Raw genomic sequence first — 24,284 nt, 5'->3', positions numbered from 1 at the left:
CAGTAGTGCAGCCCTAAATATACAGCCTAAACCTGTTACCCTGTTCCCATGTTCCTGAGGATCAAATCAGTGTTCCCATCACTGTGCGAAGGAATCTGGAAAGTTTACAGTTTAATCAGATAACTCAGAGTGTGCATGCAAAACAAGTTGAATCGAGGCAGCAGTAGTATACGCTATATCAGCTCCAAATGCTGGATCTTGGAGGTGTTTCTGGAGGAAGAGATGGCTACCTGGGGCCAGCTCAGTAGCATGGTCCAGAGAGTAGGCAGAGCAGGCACAGCAACTGGAAGAGCTCCTCTCCCTCAGCAATGACTGAGACACTCAGAAAGACCAGGCCACCTTGATCCAAATGGAAAAAGAAAGCAAGAGAAGGAAAAGTGTGTAAGGGATCAGGATAAAGGGCAAGAATGGACATAGTAACTGGTCGAAGAAGACACTGCGAGAACAGCTTGCTTGTATAACTCTGTATTGGTCTCAGTATTTTAAGATGACCTAAAATACTGATGACTAGATTGGAAATCTGCCTGGAAAATAAATCTGAAGATGTCACAGTGCAATAGTTAGGGTTCAGCTGACAACTAGGAAAACTAGCTGTGCACCTGAGACATTGTGCGATTGGCCTCAGTGGAATTACAAAATGAGGCCTCACTGTTTTGTCAGTAGGCATTGGAATATGGGCTCACAACTGGAGGCTGAGTCACCAGACAGATCATGGGGAGACCTGTGGGCGTATGACCAACTTTCTCATGGCTGAAAGACAAGAGAAAGGTGTAGAGGAACTGTCTGGAAACTTCCATTGTAACATGGGACTCTGAAAGGGAAGAAGTCTATCTCATTCTTCTAAATTTGCAGTCATTCTGCACAACTAAAGAAGAAAAAATGCTGCAACTATTTTTCAAACTAAGGCTTTCTTACCAATAAGGTCTTTATTTATTTCTTAATAATGAAATCTTATTTATAAGTGGCACCAGGCTGTGGAGCATGGACTGGGTACCCAAGCAAGAGACTGTCTCTGTGCTTGTCCCAGTGAAATTGACAAATTCAATCGTATCAGGTAAGAAGATCCACTGACTGCAAGAATAGATCACTACTAGCCACAGGGGCTGAAGATATCTTGGGCAGGGAACAATCAAAAATTACTTCAAGAGATGTATCTTGTATCTGCTTGTCATTGCACTCTTCCTGCTCGTAACTCTGAATAGGACCAGCTCACCTTAAGCTTTAAAAGCATCTCTACCTGAAGGAAGTGGCTATAAGATGTTATCATGGTACAATTGTGTTATTTTATATTAATTTTGCAAAGATGCTAGCAATTACTCATATAGAACAAAGGGAGAAATCAGACCTAAGAAGTCTAAATACTCACAGGTCGTTTTACCCAGATATTTTATAGGGTAAGGTTACCATGGAAGTTGAATCATATCTGGGAAAATAGAGGCTTTACCCAGATGTATTTGGATGCAATTCTACCCTTAGCCCACCTGGGTGTAAAATTATGCCAAAAGCACATCTGTTCTCAGAGAATGTTTTCTTCATTATTAATGCTTTTATGACATGAAGGAGCAATAAATTGTAACATTTTTTACATTCACAGTTTCGGATGTTATCATTTATTGGTTTGGTTTTAAGTCTGGAGCTAGTAAAAGGTGCGATGTCAAAAGCAGAGCCATAACTCAAGAACTGTTTGTACACCTGCCCCAGTGAAATTCACAAATGCAGTGAGGTTTGTCTTAGGCTAGGTGGTTAGGGAAGACTGACCTGTAAGACACTGTCTTGCACATGTTGCAGTTCATAAGAGAGGACAATCAGGCAGCTGTTCAATGCTCATGAGGCGAGTGAGACAAGCACATAAGGACTAGAGCCACGTGTCCCACACGTGTAGCAAAGCCTGCTCTCACTTTCGGTGGTTGTCACTGCTATTGTCTCTGCTGTTTGCAAGATCCTGTGAATTCATGATGCTTTTGTGGCAGGTGCTAAAGCAAACAGAGATTCCTGGGGGCTGCGCAATTCAGTGGACTTAAAAGGAGAAAAGGGAGACAGAGGTGCTCCAGGACCACCAGGTAGGTATACCAAACCTGGTATATCATTGGCATCCTATAAATGAATACATGAAGGAATACAAAACAGACATTTAAATTAGAAAGCAATTCAACAAAGTGCTTTGATACTTACTCCTGAAGCCTTACCTGCCTAAAGACTTATACCAAGGTTCCTTGCTGAATTGACACACAGAACAACAAAGCCATGATATTATGCAAAATGTCTTATGGAAAGAAGTACCTACACTGTACATTTGTGAGCATTATGAATGAGTTAAGTATGAGAATACATATTGAAATGTAACTGCCTGGTCAGAGATTTTTTGAAATTTTAGGACATCATGTCCATTTTCTGAGATACCATTTTGTTGGAAATCTTCTTGAGTCAATTAGGCTAAAATCCAGTGCTTTCCATCTCAGGGTAACACACTTCCGCATTCTGAGTTCAAGGCAGTCATTTGCTGATGACAGTCTCACTTCCAGCAAGAAGTGTAACTAGATGTTCAACCAGCTTTTTAATATTCTATGCTTTATTTATGAAAATCATGACAAGTCTGTGTGAACTAAAAATACCAACTCACTGGTGGTAGGAGTATCATAGCAGATGTTCCACTATAAACATTTACTTTTCTGTATCAAAAAGTTGATGCATGTTGCTAATTCTTACACATTCAAAAACAGATACAGAAACAAGCATCTGTTTGAAAAGATTACAGTCTCTTCCTTTTCTGTACATTTTTTGAAATCTCGTATACTGAGATAAGCCTTTGGTCAGTGCCAGAAATATTTTGAAATAGGAGAAGCCATATTTCAAATTAATATTGTTATAGCATATTCATAATCTTTATCTTTTTGTTTATAATAAATACAAAGCTATATCTATACGGATATTTCTCTCTTCGTCCCAAAGACACAGTTCTGTTGACTGAAGGTAATTTGGTTATTTTTAAGAGGACATCTGTTTGTTCTAATAAAACCTGTTTTAGTGCCTCATCCTAATTCATTTTTATTCTGTTCAGTATCCAGTGCCTTAAAATAAGTGGTTAGTGCTTCCTAATCATCAATAAACGTGTAAAAAGAAGCAGCAGAAATTAAGAAAATTTCATCTTCTGTGCTGGCTTATCCACCATGAACATGCTGTTCCATGTTCTGTATTTAATGCAAATTCATGTCCTACAAGTATTTTTGTCTATACCTTACAATATCAGGTTCTTCAGAAGAAGAGGATTATGAAAAGATTATGCTTATGATCTTGTTATAAAACTGCAGCTAGTGGAAGATGGTGAAAATAACACAAGAATTCTGGTTAACCTGAAAACTGAATTCACCTTTCTCTTAAAATAACAGATATTCATTTACTTGTTTTCCAACCAAATCCTAACTAGCTTCAATATTTTGTGAAGTTAAAACATGTTAAATAAGACTAATTCTGTTCCTGCTCTATAAAATATTCCTGTTTGGTTCTTGCTCATTGATGTAGTTGCTAAAATATTCTTTCATACAAACCAATTTTCTAGGTCTCACAGATGTACATACAATCATTGACAGTAAAAATTCACAAGCCAGAAGTTGCAGGGTAGTGGAACATGATTAAAGTATTGGAATTTTTCAAAACCTTCTCTTAGGGACAGATGGCTGAAGATCCTTCCACTACAGTATCTGTTGAGTTTCAGCAATCAGAAAAGCTTTCTGAACTGTAGTACTTGTCCACGCAGTGGATTTATTATTTATATTCACAAAATATCTACTGTACAACCTTACAAATAGGCTCTATCAATTGATTTCATGCAAAAATATGAAGTCAACAGAAAAGTGGGTAAAAAGCATCTCTTCACATGGATCGAGTAAACTGCTGCAGGGAGCTATAATTGGCAGGGTTGAAATAAAGTCAAAATAGCTGCCATAGGGGGAATACATTTCTGATTCATACAGATGTATACAATGTCTACTTGATTTAATTGTATCTGAAATAGCATACTGAGATCTCAGTCCTATGGCTGGCACAAGGTTGGACCCAAAGGTATCAAAAATTAATCGGAACACATTTGAAGAAAATGCATGAAGCTGTTATGGACAGCTTTAAAACAATCTTTTTTTGTATGCCAAGTGTATGCCAAACAGAGATTATTTGAAGGCTTTTTGGACTTTTTGTGCCTGCTTGGCAGCTTTGGCTGACCACCATTGGCAGACAACAGAACACAGGTGGTATAACCATTGATACTGGTATTGTTTTTTGTTGCAGAAAAGCTTCACAGAACAATTATTCTGTGATCAGCACAGCACAACAAGTTCCTTTCATTTGTCAGTTATGGTACTCTCCTTGCATAAAAGATAACGCGGCTACTGACTGGTCACCCCACTGCTGACAAAACGTGGAAAGCTTTTCTTTTACCTTGGTTTCCATCAAATTTGAATGCTTCTCTTTAAGCCTCTGCTAGGCTGCCATGTGTTTTTTTCAGAAGACTGGGAATTTTTCACCTTTGAGACTTCCTGGCTTTCAAATTTGTCTGAAATTCATAATTAGATTCAGAAGTTATTAAGGTGGAATAACAGACAAGATAGGGCATGTAAGCCTTGCTTTGTTAGGAAACCAAACTAAAAATATCTGTTAGATTTAAAGGTTAATGTTATAATTGTAAATATTTTTCCTTTAAACTCCCAAACCAGTAATATCCAAAGGACTGCTTTTAAAAAGAAAATTACAGATAATTATTGTACCTAATTGTATTTTCTTCATTTTTCAGGTCCACCTCTGCCTCCATCATATTTTAGCCACTTTATTAATAGCATAAAGGTAATTATATCCCATTTGTGCTTGAGTTCTGTTGACCTTTTTTAAAATGTACTTCACTATAAATTAAGCATAAAACAGTATAGCATGGTGAAATATACAAAACAAATCAGAGCATCAGTAATTATAAATAATACAAATTTCTTAAACTCCAGCTGCATAGACAAGCTTATTACAAGTATAGAGATAGCAGACTTTTGTTAAAAATTTATTACTGAGGCTTTTTACCTTCCTGGTGATATTAGAGTGAGTCATAATTCACTGTTACCTAACATAAATTGGTATAAATTATCTGCCATAAATGAACGCTTGTGTTTCCATGCCAGGTCAGCTAAGAGACATCCATTACCCAAAGGGCTTCTAGAAAAATTTAGCAATAGTTAACACATTGCAGGGGGGAGAAATTACTTCTGTGTAATGCTATTTCTCTTTTAAGCACCCTGAATATGTTCAAAGGATGAAAACTACTTTCTCTGGAATCTCTTACAAGAAAGTATACCCACACCTTGATGTGTTTGGTCTCTCTTTGTTCCATTATTCTCCTGAACACTTCAAGAGACAAAGAAGACTACCAATGCAATATTATTTTAAATGTTTTTTAGTAAACAAGGCTCTTTATCAGTAGATCTGAAAGAATTTGAAACGAGTTATCATTTAATGATACCACCAAAAGCAGTATACTGTCAGTTTCCTTGAAGGACTCTTAGTGCTGTCTGGCTTACAGATTCTGTTTCAGTTTGGCTGAGTGCATTTAAGTTATTCCCATGATATAAAGTGCTACATGTATGCATGACAGAACTGACATGGCTTCTTTGATCTTACAGAATTGTGTCTGTAGCTTTACAGTTTTAGCTACAAAGAATTCATTTTCCATCTACTCCTTCATCTCTGCAAAATGGCATGCCGTACATAAAGCTTTATAGTGCTGTTTGCTGGGAAACCAAAAGGAAGAAAAGTCAGAGGAGGAGCTATATATAGCCATCCCTACTAGCTTTTTGCAGTTATCTTGTCCTTCTTGCTTTGCTCTTTGCCTCTTCTATTCACAGGTTTATTTCTCAGAAAGGTGAAACAAAGTAGACCAAAAAAAGGTGAAGTTAAAAAAAAAGGCAGATGAACAGAAGAAAATAATGTGAGGAGGAACCTACGATTGTTGTGGCTCATTTTGCACAGAGAGATAATGACCTAGTAATGACACTGTTCCCCAAACTAACTGATAACCAACAATGAAGGACAGAAAAAGGAATGCAGGTCAAAGTGTCTGCAATTTTGTGTGGTGTCTTTTTTGTTATCCTGTTACACCCCCCCTCCCTCCCCTTTCTCTCATCCTGTGCACAGTAACCTTGCCACATACTTTTAAATATGTGTCCATTCCATGTCAATCTTGCTTTGCTTTTGCCTTGATGAAGCAGAAAAGCAGAAAAACAAAAAACAGGCTTTTATGCTTCCTCCAACTTTCTCTTTACCTCCACTTACTGCACAAAACAAGAGTAGGTAGAATAGCAGAAAACAGCAGAGGTATTTTCTCTGCCTCCACCTAACTCCACCTCTAGCTCCTGCTCTGAGAGAACTTTGCAGCCTCAATAGAGAGTGTTCCTTTTCATTCCTTATCACTGAAGAAGGACATGATGTGAAAAAGATTTTAGGCAGATACTTTTCTTTATTAAGCTCAGAGGTTTCATGTAACTTTGAAAGATCAGTACATAGAGATCTCACTTCAGCTCAGTGTTTTAAAATATATTCTCTTCAAAGGGTGAAAAAGGAGACAACGGAGTCACTGGTTTAAAAGGAGAAAAAGGAGAACCAAATGGAGGGTTTTTTCTGACAGGACCTCCTGGACCACCTGGAAGACCAGGATTAGTTGTAAGTCATGCGAGCTGTAGAACAGGAATATTTGTGGGTACCCACTGCTTTAAATTAGAAGGCACTAAAAAGAGATAGACAAAATGATGCTAAGAGCTATATAAAAATTCATATGCTAACCATTAGGTGAATAGAACAGAGTTGCACTAGGCATAAACACAAACACTTCACTGTTGTGCACAGAATTAATTGGTATGAAAAACTGATGCAATGTTATGCTCAGCTGCCTAATACAACTACATCAGTATGTAGGTTCATGCTATTAATAGCATTACAAATCAAGGCAGTATATATAACTTGTGACGTTCCTACTTACATCCCCATAAATGCCAAAATAATTATGTTCCATCTAAATAATTAATCTCATTTTCTATTCCAGTAATCCAAAAACATTAATGTAAAGTCCAGTGTATATCAGTCTGGATCATTCCTATAAAATTCATTCACTGTCTAATCTCTGCCTAGTTGTTTTATCTTCTGGCAATTCCCACCACAGTTACTTTAGAATCAAATGCACTAATTTTTTGGAAACTTGATCTTATCCTTGAGATCTGGCAACAAATACGTGCATTGCATTGCTCCATTATCATATTCAGTGCCAAGGAGCATGAATAGGTGGGTCACAACTGAGGTCGAAGTGTTAGGCTAGCAAGCCCACCTCCACAAAATCCCCTAGTACTCCACATTTCTGAGAACCATCTCCCCTTTTAGAAACTGTTCTACTGGCAAGGAGTTGGTTGGCACAGTTGAGCTCTCCTAGTCCAGAGACCAAAAACTGTTCCATGTATGCAAGCCAGTTTTAGCACAGGGAGCACAAGCCCTCCTCATTCAGGCTGAGGACACACTGCTGAACTGGAAAAGCAGAGTTGGAGCCTTTTTAATCTGGAAGACTAGCAGCTGGAGAGTTTAAGGACTATGAGCTGAAATTTCATCACAGGAGGGAGAAGACAGCACTCATCATGAGACACGCATCCTGCATAGACACACTTCATGTTAAAGCTTTGCACCATGTACCTTCTGACAAACTCTTGTAAACACATCAAATCAAGTAGTCTCAGCAAGAGCAAAGTTGAGATCCAGGGCTTTGAGAGTACTGTTGAGAGTTTTGCAGGTGTCAGCAACTAAGGAATAGGTGCAAAAATTTTCAGAAAGCTTTCTGAAACTTGAATTCTTTAATTTGGTTTAGTACATGGTCACCTTTTCCTTTTCCATTAATATCCACGCCTCCTTGAAGAAAACTACATACAGCCTCATGTCTGAACACTGACGTGGTACCAGGCCTTCAGAAAATGTCACCACCAGAGACAAAGGCTCTGCACTAGTGAAACTGATACATTCAAAGAAACACTGTTTTATCACTGATAGGGACCAAAAGGGGATTCAGTTGTTGGACCCAGAGGACCTCCAGGATTACCAGGCCTACCTGGCTTACCAGGTTATGGAAAAATTGGACCTCCTGGCCCACCTGGCCCACCAGGCCCACCAGGACCCCCTGCAATATACGGCTCAGGTGAGAGGGTGTGATTTCGCTTTTCACTGTGTATGTGAGTGCATATGCATGTGCCCACACCCACACCACCACTGTCTTTATGTACCTGTTCTTCCATCTGCCCACACTCTCTGCACATCTGATTCAGATTGCTTCCCTCTTCCTTCCTGCTCTCTACCAATTTCTCCTTGAGGGAGTAATGGGGAACATGCTCTTCTTGAGGTGAATGGAATTAAATCTGGGTGGCAGCCAGGCACAGGTGGTATTCCCCACGACTCAGTACTGGGGCCAGTTCTGTTTAATGTCTCTATCAATGATCTGGATGAGTGGATCAAGTAAACCCTCAGTAAGTTTGCAGATGACACCAAGTCAGGTGGGAGTGTTGATCGGCTTGAGATTGGCTTGAGGTGAGGAAGGCTCTACAGAGGGATCTGGACATGCTGGCTTGATGGGCCAAGGCCCATTGAGGTTCAAAAAGGCTCAGTGCTGAGCCCTGTACTTGGATGTGTTGGACTCAGTGATATTAAAAGCTTTTTCCAACCTAAATGATTCTATGATATAAATGATATAAAGGTAGTACCTACAGTAAAGTTTAGGTCTAGAATGAAACTGCTGGAGAAGTGCTTCTAAAAGCTAGTTGTTATGCAAATGCTGTATAGAAACAAAACTCTGAAAGGGTTGATTACTGTACCTTTAATGATTTTCAACTTACTGGACTAGAAAGGGAGTAAAATGGTCTACAAATAGTCACATGGAAGGGGGGACCTTTACAAACAAGGTGCCACTTGAGCTTCAGAATGTACTTCAGCTTGAGAATCTACCAGATGCTCTCAAACTTGCATCAAAGGGAATATGTGGCTATAAACCAAGTGCTGTAGTTCAAGACATTTTTGCTTTGGCTCTTGGGTCACAGGTCTGCTAGTGACAAGCCTCATACTGTCAGTGTCTAGCCCTTAGATTGAGTCCTTGTGGATTGGGTCCTGGCCTCCTCTGACCTTACTCTACAGGTCTGCCTGAGCAAGTGACTCTAATTCCTCCCTCTGGGAATTCTGACCAGCTTGAGAATCCAGCCAGGTAAACCAGAGCAAAGCATTCCTTAGTCTCAGCTGAAGATGGTTTACTAATAGAAAGGACATTGTTAACTGAATAGAGAGGCTATAAGGCACATCTGTCCTGCCTAAAGTTTGGGCAGGTCTAGCTAATACTGATTTTTTTTTTTTTTCTGAGTACTAACAATCAGTCTGTTTGATCACAAGACCTGTGCCTCAGTATGCTTGTTGGGAAGCAGACTACTCTGTCCCCATTTTGTTCTCTCCAGCTATTTCTTGAACCTGGTCAGATTGATTTATATAGCTGTCCAGGGAGAAGGTCCAATCTGTGCTCCAATAAATATTATTAACTGAATATTTATCAGAAGTCTTCATCCTTTGACAAATATTTGAAAAAGAAGAAATACTTAATATCTTTGATGTTGGAACATAAGCCTGTACCTGAATTGGCCCCTCACCATTATAATACAGACAGATCCTCAGCATCCATAAAGACCTTCAGGCCTTTTCCTGTGTAATTTATGTTAAGGACTTCTGAAAATTAGCTAAGAGACCCAGTCAGACAAAACAAATTATTATTAGCATTCCATCCCTATACTTTCACCTCTCTGCCATTAGTCTTCATCATCCTCCTACACATTTTCCTCTCTGCTTTGTAAAAAGCTTCTTTAGGCAGCACACTGATGGATGTCCATTTTACTAAATGTTACGAACACAGATGTTTATTTATTTCTAGCTTCAAAGCACTGTTATCTCTGTTAAAGCTGTTACTGTAATATGGGGCTCACATACTGTAATATGGGGAAAGATGCTTGCTTTCAGTCTTCCATATCTTTCCTTCTTCCCTTCCTAAAAAGAACTGAGCTTTTACTCCAGAAAACAGGGACTTTCACCTCAAGGTGAAGAAATTGAGGTTTGGAGTAGAGCCAGCTGCTAGGTACTAGGTATTGTGGACCACAGTCTTAGAAGTTCAAATCCATACCACTGCAGAATTCTTTACTGCTTTGTTAACTTTTACAGAAAAAGCCTCCCTCAAAGAATACATGGGCAGGAGCTAAAAGTTCTTCCTCTTCCGTATGTACGACATTAGCAGCTTCCAGAAGAGCATTCTGGTAATTTTAAGTGAATCTGGTTCATTTGGAGCTCCTGGACAAAATCCAACACACACACCAAAAAAAAAAAGCATAGAGGGTGGAAACAAGGATGGGTAGCCTGAGAGAAATATAGAGAAATTGACTGAGCAGTCAGGGATCAGGCTAGGAAAGCTAAAGCCCTGACAGAATTAAATCTGGGCAGGGACATTAACAGCAACAAGAAAAGCTTCTACAGCTTTTACTGGGGATATAAGCTTTTACTGGGGATAAAAGGAAGATGAGAGAATATGTGGGCCCTCTTCAGAAGGAAACGGGAGACCTGGTTACCCATGACATGGAGAAGGCCGAGGTACTCAATGACTTCTTTGCACCAGCAAGAGCTCCAGCCACAACACCCAAGTCATGGAATGCGAAGGCAGGGACTGGGAGAATGAAGAACCACCCACTGTAGGAGATAGGTTTGAGACCATCTAAGGAACCTGAAGGTGCACAAGTCCATGGGACCTGATGAGATGCATAGACAGGTTCTGAAGGAACTGGCAGATTAAGTTCACTGGAGCACCTCTGCTAGGGACACAGGCTGAGAGAGCTGGGCTTGTTCAGCCCGGAGAAGAGAAGGGTTCAGGGAGACTTTAGGACAGCTTCCAGTACCTAAAAGGGCTGACAACAAAGCTGGAGAGAGCCTTTTTAAAAGAGCATGTAGGGAAAGGACAAGGGGGAATGTATTTGAACTGACAGAGGGGAGATTGAGATGAGATCTGACGAAGAAGTTCTTCCCTGTGAGGGTGGTGAGGCCCTGGCACAGGTTGCCCAGAGAAGCTGTGGCTGCCCCATCCCTGGCAGTGTTCAAGGCCAGCTTGGACAGAGCTTTGAGCAACCTGGTCTGGTGGAAGGTGTCCCTGTGCGTGCCAGGGGGGTTGGAGCCAGATGATGTATAAGGTCCCTTCCAATCCAAATCATTCTATGATTCCATGATTTGCAGAGTATCTGCAACAGATTGAAATCTGTTGACCTTAACCTCCCAAGTAACAGAGAAAAGGCTGTTTCACCACTGCTTTACAAAAAATCCTTTGAATGTATTTTCCGTGGTTGTCTTAAACACAGCTTAATTATGTAAGTTCTATGTAAGGCATATGGCTATTTAAAGACACCACCACCAAGCCCTTTATGTCACTAATCTTGTCTCTCAAGAAAGACGACCTTCAACATGTATTGTGTGCTTGTTTCATTTTAGCAGCTGCAATGCCTGGGCCACCAGGTCCTCCTGGAGAGCCAGGGCCACCTGCAACCAGGAGTCTGGTAAGACAGCAAAATAAGGAATTTTGCCATTGAAACATTACTTCAAATCTTTTGGCGGCCATTGGAAGCACTGAGAGGAGGGAAAGCTCCTTCCTGTGTTTTTAATAGAATGTTTTCTAGTTTTCTGAACCTCCATATTTTTCAGCAAGAAATTAAAAGAATTGGGAAAAGTGATAAGAGAAGTCTGTCCATTGCCTTGTTAGTTACAGCCTATTCAAACATAAAGATTGATGGCATGCTAAAGTATTGGAAAAGTGCATATTCTATGTTCACAGCAATGCCTCTGAAAGAGTTTAGCAACTTCACCTGCTGAGATACTAAAATAACTACTGGATGCCCAGTTTCCATGAAAAAAATGTTACTGAATTAAAATCCATTAATATAGATCACTTGATTCTAAGAAAACCATAGATTTTTCCAGCAAATCTAAAAATTGTTGTGTCAGATAATACACATAAATTTGTTTCCTTTTCTTACTGCATGAATCAAATCAGAATTGTATCCCAGATATCCATGCAGTAAAAATGACACCTAAGACTTCTGTCTTGTTAATTTCTAAATTAAATAGTCATAGTTTCTGGGGGGAAAAAAATCAAGCTAGCAGAGGGGGCTCATTGCAAATTCTTCCTTTTCCACATTCTCATATTATGGTAGAACAGCAATACACTGGATAACTTAAGCAATCATTTGAAAATGCACTAATGAACAAGCAGACTTTCAGATCATGTATATCATATCAAATAAATTAAGAAGAATCTGAGTTTCAATTTCTTAATGCCTTCCCACCCTAGTGTCATACCTCTGCTTTCTTTTGTCATAGAAATTCAGGACTGACAATAATAACAGATCAGGGGAGAAACAGGTGTTCAAAGGCTGGTGCCTCAAGGTAGTAGACTGCAGACACAGGCTGGGAGCTACTGTCACAGACAGAAGATCCAGGACTTAGGTCAAAATCAACACTAAATCCCAACATTAAAAAACAATATGCAGATCTATAGTAGGGTCTGTATGATTCAGAAAGCATTTATATGCCTTCTGACCCAGAAGAAATGAGAAAGAAATTACACTCCAGTGTTAAGAAATAGCACTGTCAAGAAACTTGCCCCTGATTTTACACTACCTGCAATTATCAGACTGTAAAAGCAACACATCTTACGGAGGACTGTGCTCTTATCTTCAGGTGACAAAGGCAGAGGTAGTAAGTGCAACGTCCATATCTGACAGACATTAGTTTAAGTCTCATGATGATCTGTGAAAGCGAAATTGAAAAATACTTGCTGTGTAAACTAGAGGTATCTGGAAACATAAAGAAAGGAATAAGTAAACACCCTTAAAGAAAAGAGATAACACCACTAACAAAAATGTAACAGAAGCAAATTAATCTAGAGTTGTGTATGATATTTACAAGCCTTATCAAATCTCTTCTGAACTCTGCCATTTTCATCAAGTGTGCTAAACTGTCGAGATGCAATAATCTTCACTCAGTGCAAAATTAACTATTGGTGTAGTTCTACAACAATCCAGAGAATGATGACACCAGTGTGCTAAATTATTGAGATATTTATGTTACTGAAGCTTTTTGTATGAAATTATGTACAACTGATTTTATGAGCATTACCTGCAGAAGAAGCCTTGACAATTATGTCTTCAATGAGACTTCAGTTTAACTTGCAAAATGTTTTGTGTGTCTGATGAAGCATCTTTCATTTTCCTACTTGACAGGTTACAACATTCCATAACATTGAGGGTATGCTGGAAAAAGTTCATTTGGTAGCAGAAGGTACGCTAATCTATCTGAGTGAAACCAGTGAGGTTTATATCCGTGTTCGAAATGGATGGAGAAAATTGCAGGTACTATTGCACTATGTCCAAATCCTTTCCAAATTCCTTGCTTAAAATGGAATTGTTGCAGATATTTTTTACATGGATGGAGAAGTATGGGCGCAAAGATTTCTCTTTTACAGTTTAGAAACTGTTGATGATGTGGTTTTGTGTTCTTGTCCTTTTGGATTCTTTCAGCTTGGTGAGCTAATTCCTATCCCTGCTGACAGCCTTCCTCCTCCAGCCTTATCAAGCCATGTAAGTATGATATATGGGACTGTGAAAAAACGAGTCTAAATGTGCAAAACCAGGCAATACATTTGGCAGACTGCAGGCAGTTCCCTGTACAACATGATTTTCTGCTGAGACCTGTCAGTTCAAAGTAAACATCCTACCACTTGCAAATGGGTTCACAATTGCCAGTCATCTGTTTCCATTATCTTCTGAGACTCTAAACACTATAGAGACAAAGCAGCATCTACAAAAAGCAGTACAAAGCAAGCTGCCTACCAGAAAAAAAAAACAAACAAGCAACAAAAAAAAACCAACAAAACAACAAAAACCACCAAACAGTACTCTGTTTTGCAATACTGAAGTCACCCATAGAATCCTAGAATGGTTTGGGTTGGAAGGGACCTTCAAAGATCATCTAGTCCAATCCCCCCACAATGAGCAGGGACATCTTCAACTAGATCAGATCGCCCAGAACCACATCAAGCCCTGGTCTTTTTCAAGCAAACTCAGAATTCTATTTCTGAAAAGGTTTTCTTTAAATTATTATAGTCCTGTATTCAGGGTATATTATCATCACCTGCATGTAGCTTATACCAGAGTGTGCTGACGGTCTGTTCTAAAGCCTCAATTGTTAGCTTGCACCTGACCCCATTCTGCAAGTTATTGTACCAACCGGCATGTGAACACGCTGTCTGTCCCAAAAAAAATTGCAGGAGGATGAAAACCAAGAAGTGGTGAAGGGGCTAGTGAGCAGTCTGATGAGAGAGAAATGCACTTAACACACTTGAGAAAATGTCTAGACTTAACGTTACAGGAAATTGTATGCAGCTTTTACCTGACACCACATGATTTCCCAACTGGTACAGCTTGTTACTCTTACTGCAACTAGAGAAGAAAACTTTGCTGTTCCTCACACAGTCTGAAGATCATCAACTTTCTGGTTCCTACACGCCAATTGCTTCAAAGAAGGAATTACAGAGGCCTTGAGAAATATTCCCACCACTACATTTTCTGTTTTCACATCCTCCTTACTGTTCCAGTTTTAATTTCCCTGAACTGGTCTTCTGCTCCTGCCAAGAGCAAGCTGCCTTCACAAAGGATTCCAGGTGCTGACATCAGCTCTGGCAGAGCACTGTGGATGGGTACACTTGAGTCTAGAAAAGCAACTCTGGCCAGGACAGCTTTCAAATACATATTTATGTGACAGACCATTAATTTGGTCTGATATGTGGATAAAGTATCCTGGCTACGTGGTTTGGGTTTATTTTTCAGAGGCAAGAGAGTTTCATATTCTCCAATGTTCAATGTTTGTTTTATTTAGAAAATTATTGTCTAAAACTCTGATCTGAGTAAAATGTCTAACATATCTGTTTGCATGTGTTAAAATAACAGGGATTTCAGTCTCTTCCAGCACGAAGTCCAGTACCAAACATGAACAATGGAAAACCAGCAGTAAGTGTGAGATCTGTATTCCAACTGCATAGTTTTGGTTTGAAACATGACAGTGTACATCTTGAGAGAGATTTGTGATAATTGCTCTTCAAATTCACATATTTCATTTTTATATAAAAAATATATTATCTATTATTACATTACATATTTTATATTCTATATTATATATAATACGTTATTATATATTATAATTATATTATATATAGATTAAATAGATCAATATATATTCACATTTATGTGAATATAATATTATTTATTATATCACTTTAGATATTTACAAATACACTACTTTAACTGGTTTAGAAATCTCAGAGACAATTTTAAATTGTTTCCTCCAAATCTATTTTCATCATCCTAGCCCCTTTCCCATCTCAAAGGAAAAAAAAAAGCTAATTCTGATTTAGTAATACCCCTTTACTTTAGTGATAGTACCTACAATAAAACAGTAATTTTTAAGTTAATAATATTGTTGCACTCAAATCATTAAAAAAAAAAAATTAGAATATTTTCTATCTTCATGGTGCTGGTTTTTTTTTAGGTAGACAATTCAGAATCTAAGCATTCATTTACAATACTTAAAACCAGTAAGACGAATACAGAAAAGCAACTGACATCTAAAACAAAAAACAAGCAGAACTCCACAAACACACAAACAAAAAAAAAAGTGTGGATTAGTTCTTGCATCTATACTGTTTGATTCAAGCATGCTACTTGTATTTGCTAACAGTGAGTTTTTAAATGGTGTATGGTCACTTCTTACTACTTATTTCATACTTGTAGGATTTGGGATTTTGTTTGTGTGATAACTCCAAGACTTCTACTTAAAAATATTAGGCGCTTTAAAATAATTTTATTTTAGGAATATATAATCTTCATGGTTTCCTTAATTTTCATCAATCCTAGAATGGTTTGGATTGGAAGGGACCTTATACATCATCTGGCTCCAACCCCCCGGCATGGGCAGGGCCACCTTCCACTAGACCAGGTTGCTCAAAGCCCCGTCCAGCCTGGGCACTGCCAGGGATGGGGCAGCCACAGCTTCTCTGGGCAATCTGTGCCAGAGCCTCACCACCCTCACAGGGAAGAACTTCTTCCTCAGATCTCACCTAAATCTGTCCTCTTTCAGCTTAAAGCTATTCTCCCTTGTCCTGTTTCTACCTGTCCTTGTAAAAAGTCACTCCAGCATTTTGTAGGCCTCCTTTAGCTATGGGAAGGCTGCTGTAAGATCTCCCTAGAGCCTTCTCTTCAGATAAATTTCAAATTATTTCTGCTAGGGGTCACAGCTTTAAGAAATGTAACGTTAAGGCAGGAACTACCTGTCATACCTGGTATGGAAGGTAACAGTTCTTGTTCTGGCAGGAGGAGGGAAGGTCTAGTGTGTATTCAAATATATGTCTTCCTTCTGCTACAAACTTTAAAAAAAAAAAAAAGACAAACAAACAAACAAACAAAAACCACCATAAAATTGGTGACTTTCTTACTTTTTTTTCTCCAGCTGCATCTGGTGGCTTTAAACTTGCCATCTTCTGGTGACATCCGAGCAGATTTTCAGTGCTTTCAACAGGCCCAACTAGCAGGTTTGACATCTACCTATAGAGCCTTCCTCTCATCGCATTTGCAAGATCTGGCAACAGTTGTCAGAAAAACCGACCGACAACATTTACCAATAGTCAATCTTAAGGTAAAAATGAGTACTTGATATTTGTTTTATTAGGACAGGCTGTAATTGCCAAAAAATCTTGGAAAATGGCAAAGCAGAAAGTTTCAACCCAAGCTGCATTTTATAAAGAAGCAGCTTTGCTTTGTATTTCACAGTCAGGTTCAAAAACCAAAAAAGTAGTGATAAAGTTGAAAGTTACAGATTGTCTCATATTTCCTTTGCATTTTCAAAGGGTTGATTTTTTTCTGGTATCCTAAGGCTAATGGCAGAAATAAAGGTATGAGAACAGTCTACTTCGAGCAGATCACTGACAAAGCAACAATACAATGTTCAGCTTTCTAGCTATTTTTTCTTTCAGAAAAAGTGCATCCTCATTTCTCAAAACCAGATATGTTCTACCTTCTAGTATGATTACAGAGTACAGTAGGCTAAAATGCCCATTTTTCTTATTCCTCAACATAAAGGCAAAGTCTGCTTAGGAGTGATGCTGGACTTGCCCCAATGAAACTGCAAGTATAGAGCATGAGTCATTTTGTGGTCTCCCATAAACAGACACACTGTAAAACTGAGGAAAACAAACCATGTCTCCATAGCATTGGCTGGGTAAACGGCCAAAGGAATCTAAAGGAATAATACATGATGCTTAGAATATGCTGAACGGATGCTACTCTGAAGCATGCAGATACGGAGCCTTGGAAACAAATTTGTAAACACAATATTATTTCAACTTTGACTGGAAAAAATCAAAATCAGGTAGCCTGATTTTGAGGTAGCCTGATGCAAGTTTTTTTCCTTGATCATTTGCAACAAATGCCACAATTTTCACAAAATTATGACCTCAACAGAATTTCCAACACAAATTATCTGTATATTTTGTCTATAGCTAGCTCTAAGCAATTGTTCAAAGAACTCCTCAGGCAGTTGAGGGAGAAAAGGAGTGGAAATGGAGATGATCATGCTGACTAGCTGGAGTGACAATACAACTGAGATGCAACTGTGAGGCAAAGGTATGAATCAGAGAGCTATTAGCTTAGAGATGACAGATCAGACAAGTTTATTCAGGAGCACCATGCAGAGACTGATATGAAAACTGGAATCATAAGTGTCCTAAAATTCAGATAAGCTTTTAGATGTATAGATAAGTCTACAAGAATCAGGTATGATGTGGATTTTGGATTTGTTTTATTTGTAAAAATGCCTTTGAATTTTAACAGGGAGAAACACTTTTCAGTAACTGGAATTCTATATTTAATGGAAATGGTGGACAATTTAACATTCATGTTCCCATATACTCCTTTGATGGGAAGAATGTAATGACTGATCCATCTTGGTAAGTTTACACTACCATTTATAAGACTTGCATGACATTTATTTTTACCAGATAGTACAAGTAGCAATATTTTGGCCTACTAGAAATTATGCCATCTTTCTTCTCAAATTCCCATAGTCTATGAATGGGATATCAAGTTGTGTCCTCCTTTTTCTCTTTTCTACCTTAATATTTCCCTACCCACTGCTTGGTTCAAGCAGGAGGAAAGCAGAAAAACGGGCCACCACATATGTAAGTGTGCAGTTAAATAAAGCAAAACAAAAAAACAAAAAACAAAACCCCCAAACCCCAAAAACCAAACCAAAAACCAAAAACCATACTTTTTCAGGAAATAACTTCTTAACATTACTTTTCAGGCCTCAAAAAGTAATATGGCATGGTTCGACTACAAATGGGATCCGACTGGTTAGCAACTACTGTGAAGCCTGGCACACAGCTGATATAGGAGCTATGGGACAAGCATCACCGCTGAAGACAGGGAAACTTCTTGATCAGAAAGTATATAGCTGTAGTAATCATTTTATTGTTCTCTGTATTGAAAACAGTTTTGTATCAGATCCCTAAGGAAAATAATTCATCTGTTGCACATAGGAATATTCCATTTTATGACAGAAAAAGCTGACACTGAAATTTCATTTGTAACGATGTAAATATTTTGTTTTTTGTAATTGCACATTTCAGGAAAAAATAGCCAAAGAAAACATACCTCAACACAAACTGCATTCCAGTTAGATGGAGCATCCAGTCACATGTGGCTGACTTAAAGCCCATTCTTTCACTTGAACCCCCCACAGTTCAAAGATTGCTAACAATTAATTCACAGAGCCTTGGCTTTCTGGATGAGCTGAAGATCACTCAAGAATAAAGACATTGAAGTGTAGATTATGAGAAGGTCCAGTAGCCTCTCTTAAGAAGTATGGCTCAGCAAGGCTGCTGCTTCTTCACAGCTGAAAAGCTGCGTGCCCTATGATCTTCTTTTCACTTGCATAGACTTTGAATACCCAAGGCAATATTCATATACATATATATACTGCCCCTGAGAAAACAATGGGAGGCTGTTATACCTTACATGGCTGGAATATTCAAAAGGCTTTAAGAACAAAGGTGCTCACCTCCTTAGATTTCAGAGGAAGCCAAGTACCTAAAGCATGTAAGCTTGCATGGATTGCAGCCTGGTGCTTACACATAAATTTAGCAGCTTCTACATCTTACTTCAGCTTTTTTTCTTGCAGATTCTAGGCATAGGGCTTTAGGCAGGAGGAGTGAATTTCACTTAGACAAAATCTGCTCTTTATTTTGGTGCTATTGTTACCAGGAAACCTGCAGCAATGTTAATAGAAAACATCCTGTTTTACTGGTAGAACTGTGCAAAGTAAATGCAGACAAACAAACCATCTGACCTATATTTATTTCATTGCGTATTAAAGGAAGTAATTTCCTGTTGTGGCAGACTACTGCATGAAAGATGTCGGTCATGGTTGCTTTAAATTAGGTTCTAGACATGTTAAACCACTAAGTTATATATAAAGTTATTTTACTTTTTGTGAATATACCATTCTGGCATTTACATAATTAAAGAATTGTTAATATAAAATAACAGCAGCAATGATAGGAATGATCAGTAAATGCTAATATTCTTTGCAAACAGTACCACCATAATATCTAAAGTCTTTTGCCTATATTTTTTTCTACTGCATACTTTAAACAGCGTATTTACTTGTATTTTATCAGGCAGTAACTAAGGAGGTCAAACTCCACATTATCATTTTTTAAGATTTAATCTAGAGTCTGTGTTGGAAATACATGTTCATAAGCTGACAGTATTAAATCACTAGATTTAATTCAAAAGACAAAAGCAAACCACACTTACTATACTAAACTGATATAATCATATAACGTAATATTGTGACATACAGCTTTGTTTTTCCATTTTACTATAAAAGCTTATTTCCCAGGGTCAGCTGAATCATATCTTCTTTTTTCCTTGGAAAAGTCATGACTCCATTGTTACAACATGCTAATGAGGCAAAAGCAGTTTATATTACATTTAAAATGTATGCATAACAATTCACTGCACTCATTTATAGTCCATTTCCTTACAATACTGAGCACTCTTGTGAAATACCAAATTCCTTCATTTCACACAGTTGGAAGAGTTGTATATGTATGCCAGGGTTTCACTCTGAGTCACAGAAGGCTCAAAGAGGAAAATAAAGTGCTTTTACATATGTCCAGCAGGAACCATCTACCTTTAAGCCTTTTGTTGGTAGACTCTCAGCTCAGCCAAGTCATGGCCAGTGGGGTTTGCACTTGCAGCCAGTCATCACCCAGTCATCACTATCAGTTCTTGCTCTTCCACTCCTGAGCTAGAGCCAGCAGCTAGGGAGCTGGCTATTTCTTTGCATGGAATTGCAGTGATAAAGAGATGGGGGAGAGATGGGATAACACAGAAGAGCTGTGTGAAGGGGAAAGAGAGAAGACAAAAAAAAACCATGCAGGTCTTAGGAGATACTGAACTAGCATTTAAGTTGGACCCAGCAACACTGTGTCCAGAACTCTGTTTGTGCCCCTTTTAAAGGGCTAATCCCCTCTCTGTAACCTGTATAGCGGCTACAGTTTAGCAGGGAACTGAAATGGTTAAGCACCATCACTGAGATATTAAAGAACCCTCAATGGTTGCTTGCCACTTCTAACGTTAATCTGCAGGCTAGAGGAATTTACTGCACCCTTCAACTTCATATACAGAGCATGAACCATGCATTTTCCGCGCTACTGTGGTGCTGAGTTCACATGCTGTGCTCACACGTTATCAATGGAGCTAGCCTACCAGAGAATGGAATGAGAGATCTGTTGAAACGTGAGGCTTCCCTTGGAAAAAAAAAACACTTTTTGTAATTTTTAACCAGAGCCCGTGAGGTTGTTTATACTCCCTAGTATAACTGCAGAGAAACAGTAGGGCATGACAGAAAAAAAATCAGCCCAGTACTTAAAAATAAATTAGCTTTCTCTATCAGAGCAGAATACTTTTTTCAGCATGATTCCAACACAAAGCTCAGGCGTACTTGAGGAAGAACATTTGTTAATTCAGGTAAGGAACTGTGCATAAAGCAAATTAATCGCCAGAATGAGCACCAGAGCAAGGCTGAAAAAGTAACTGCACTAGAAACCAATGCAGGAGTCTGAACGAATGAAATCAGAGTATCAGTCAAATAAGCTTCTGTTTTTAAGAGGAAGGCTTTGGTTGAAAACATCCATTTGTTTTGAAGTTTTGATGTACTTGAAAAGGATCAAGTGCACTTACAGAATACACTGTAAACACAGACGAAATGAAAATCTTCTAAACTATGAGAACTCCAGGGTTAGTTGATGAAAAAAATACAGCAGATCCATTTCAGCTATTGGAATGAGTATTTCTAGAAATCAAACTGATAGATTTTCTTCTATACGAATTAGAGGTGCAAGCTATAACAGAAGCTTCCTTTCAATCAAAAAGAATCCACAGTGGGGTTTGCAATTCTGCAAAACAATTGGTGATCCATTAAAAATAATTAAAATGTAATTTTAATTAATCTGGTGATTAATCTGGTGGGGGGAGGGGGGTGGGGATCAGAAAAAAAGGGCAGGGAGAAAAAAAACAACCAGAGCAAAACAGCAAGGTCTAGGAAAAATAATAACAATTTGAAAAAGGAATATTGAACTGTTACTGGAGAAATTCGTTTATTTATCATGGATACTTCCTGGGAAAAAAAACACTTTTTTCCATCCTTGCCACTTCATACCCCATAGCTGTGCTAGTCTTTAACTGTTTATCAGCTTATTTGACCTCACGTAAAGGATGGTGAATTTCTGACAACCAATTCACAAATCTAAGCCCAACAAAAATGTGGCTTCCCTTCAACTCACTTTCTTACAGTTCTATTTTTCATGATAGCAAATACTTCCCCACAGGGCCATATTTGTACTGAATTGTGAATATAAGAAGTGGATTGCAGACACCCCACAATCCTGTTAGGGCCCTTTAAAAAGTCTTTTGCCCTTCAGCTCAAGGATCTTTTCTCTGGGCAGTTGTAAAATGTGACATGTTACCATTGATCAGTAGTGTGCTGCTCTGCCTGAATGAACCACAGTGAGATAAGTGGTTTCTCCTCTCATTGCCATTATAATAAGGAAGCCAAACCTATGATTTTTCTGCAGTCCAGCATATACACCTCAAAGGACTGACAATTAAGAACACTAGTCTTGGTGGTTTAATCAAAGACTGTTCAGCCTTGTTTCTGAGCTGTACATTCAGGTGAAAGAAGAAAGAATGAGTTGCAGTATGTACCGCTTTGAAGACTGCACAGTCTTTTGCATTAAGGTTTACATGTTTCAGAAGAAACATTGAAAGAGCTCCAAGACGGAGGACTTCAGAAGAAGTAACATTTGCAACTCCTGTTTTCACGTCAGTCCTCTGCCTGGAGAAGAAAACCTGTCTTCTAAATTTTAAAGGAATTAGATGCCAGAATTGTAATTTCACTTCAGTGTTCAAGTACAGGAGTTAATGGTATACATACATCCTCAAAAACACCTGATCAGCGTTTGGCTGTTACCAATTGAGTTAACCTTTTTTTACTTCCCAGATTCTCCTCCACTTTATCCATTACTAAAAAAAAGAAAAAAAAGTCCCACAAAAACAACACCACAAAATAAACCACAAACAAAACTGTTCTACTCCTAAGTAATGGCTATGTATGCACAACCTAATGTGGAAATGCACCCAGAGTGAATGGTTCAGCTCTAGCAGTATTAGACTTTTCCTGGAGGAGAAGGAATGAGAAGTCAGAACACATCTACTTCCTCTATAGGCAAAAACGAGAAACGCAATGGGGCTTTTTTTTCATTTGTACTTTCTTCCACCTCATGATTGACCTCCTCCTTCACTTGTCTTTCCCTAACCATTTGTCTTTTATTTAAAACTTGTGCGGCTCCTCCGGAGAAAAGCTGGACATCATTTGGAGCTGCACATGAAAGTTCCAACTTTCACATGGATCTTCTGCTCTCTGTTTTCCACAGCACCCACATAAGCAACAAAGGCTAACTTCCATTTGTGTGTGCTTTGCTGGGAGTACAGCGTATAGGTGTTAGGGTGGAAGAGAGTCCAGAGAGGTCCCTTTGGAGCCAACAAGAAACCACAACTCCTCCTTCCCTTACAAAGCAGCTAACCTCCCTGCATGCTCCTCCAAAGTACTACACTGTAGCTCTTTCAAACTCAGTGCACAGAATTACAGATAGCATAGGCTGTGGGAATTTCTACATGTAAAGTCAATTCAGCATCACACCCTGGTGCTGGTCAGGGGTAACACTATAACCTGCTTTCCTCAGCTCTTCTCAGGGGATACTTGTGATGCTTCAGTGGAAAAGGGAGTGACAGCCCTGCCTGACTTTATCAGAAGTACCTAAGATCACCTGCAAATTCAAATTCAAGCCAGGGTAATGATGATAAGAATGACTGCAGGAAAGGTATGAAGGTATGTTTTATATGCTGCACTTGAAGTTTGTTCATATGAACAGCAGCAGGGGATGTCCTAATAGCTGTTTCTCCACTGGTCAGTATCAGTATTTCCTCACAGTCATTTTGTTTGGCTGACTTTGATTCCAGACATAGTCACAAGATCCACAGCAATGACTTGCTACTGGAAAAACGTATCTCCTCACTGAGTTAGGGGATGGGTTAATGTTAACCTCTGAAAAATGGTTCACTGTTGTTTAGCTTTGCTATAGCTTATGTATTTTAACCTTGCAGGCTGCAAGGTCTCAATAGAGGCTAGTTACATCTCTGAGGCTACATCTATATTAGAAAATTATCAGGGTGAAGGTACAGAAGATAACACAAATAGCATGACTGATTTCTGAACTATTTATTCCCTGGTACAGTTCTGGTCAGTGCCACCTGCAACCCTTATAGAGATTGCACCCCTTGATTCTACATCATGTTAGGGCAGGATGAGTGCTTTATTTTAGCTCATGAGTTTGCTAAATTCTCATTGTGATGTCGACCAAAACCAAACCCAAAAGTCATTAGATTTCCTTTTTTTCAGTTGGGAATTGTTCATCAGCTTCAGCAAAACTCAGCAGCAATTTACAACTTGTTGATCAGATTATTTTCGAGTCCATGTTTGCTTCCAAG

The 24,284-nt window shown here is 38.7% G+C and overlaps 1 protein-coding gene and 1 long non-coding RNA gene across 2 annotated transcripts in view; one reads left to right on the top strand and one right to left on the bottom strand.

Annotated features, from left to right (window-relative positions):
- The window catches only part of LOC134163337 (collagen alpha-1(XV) chain-like), a 118,776-nt gene extending 98,421 nt beyond the window's left edge, over nt 1-20,355 (top strand). Inside the window, 11 exon segments of the mRNA XM_062618130.1 lie at nt 1,971-2,060; nt 4,784-4,833; nt 6,580-6,690; nt 8,056-8,200; nt 11,557-11,621; nt 13,344-13,472; nt 13,641-13,700; nt 15,069-15,128; nt 16,624-16,809; nt 18,003-18,118; nt 18,475-20,355. Coding sequence (XP_062474114.1) covers nt 1,971-2,060; nt 4,784-4,833; nt 6,580-6,690; nt 8,056-8,200; nt 11,557-11,621; nt 13,344-13,472; nt 13,641-13,700; nt 15,069-15,128; nt 16,624-16,809; nt 18,003-18,118; nt 18,475-18,691 — 1,229 coding nt within the window. The 3' untranslated portion in view covers nt 18,692-20,355.
- LOC134163340 (uncharacterized) lies at nt 18,749-21,703 on the bottom strand. Its single transcript, XR_009964704.1, has 2 exons — nt 20,368-21,703; nt 18,749-19,438 (listed from the first exon to the last, which is right to left on the bottom strand). It is a non-coding gene; the product is annotated as an uncharacterized LOC134163340 (long non-coding RNA).
- Nucleotides 21,704-24,284: the final 2,581 nt, after the last annotated feature.

Source organism: Pezoporus occidentalis, unplaced genomic scaffold (assembly GCF_034315485.1).
Source record: "Pezoporus occidentalis ecotype Australia unplaced genomic scaffold, CSIRO_AGI_Poc_V1 ctg2, whole genome shotgun sequence".
Classification (NCBI taxonomy): Eukaryota; Metazoa; Chordata; class Aves; order Psittaciformes; family Psittacidae; genus Pezoporus; species Pezoporus occidentalis.
The sequence above is the reverse complement of the archived record's forward strand: the minus strand, read 5'-3'. Positions and strand labels throughout refer to the sequence as shown.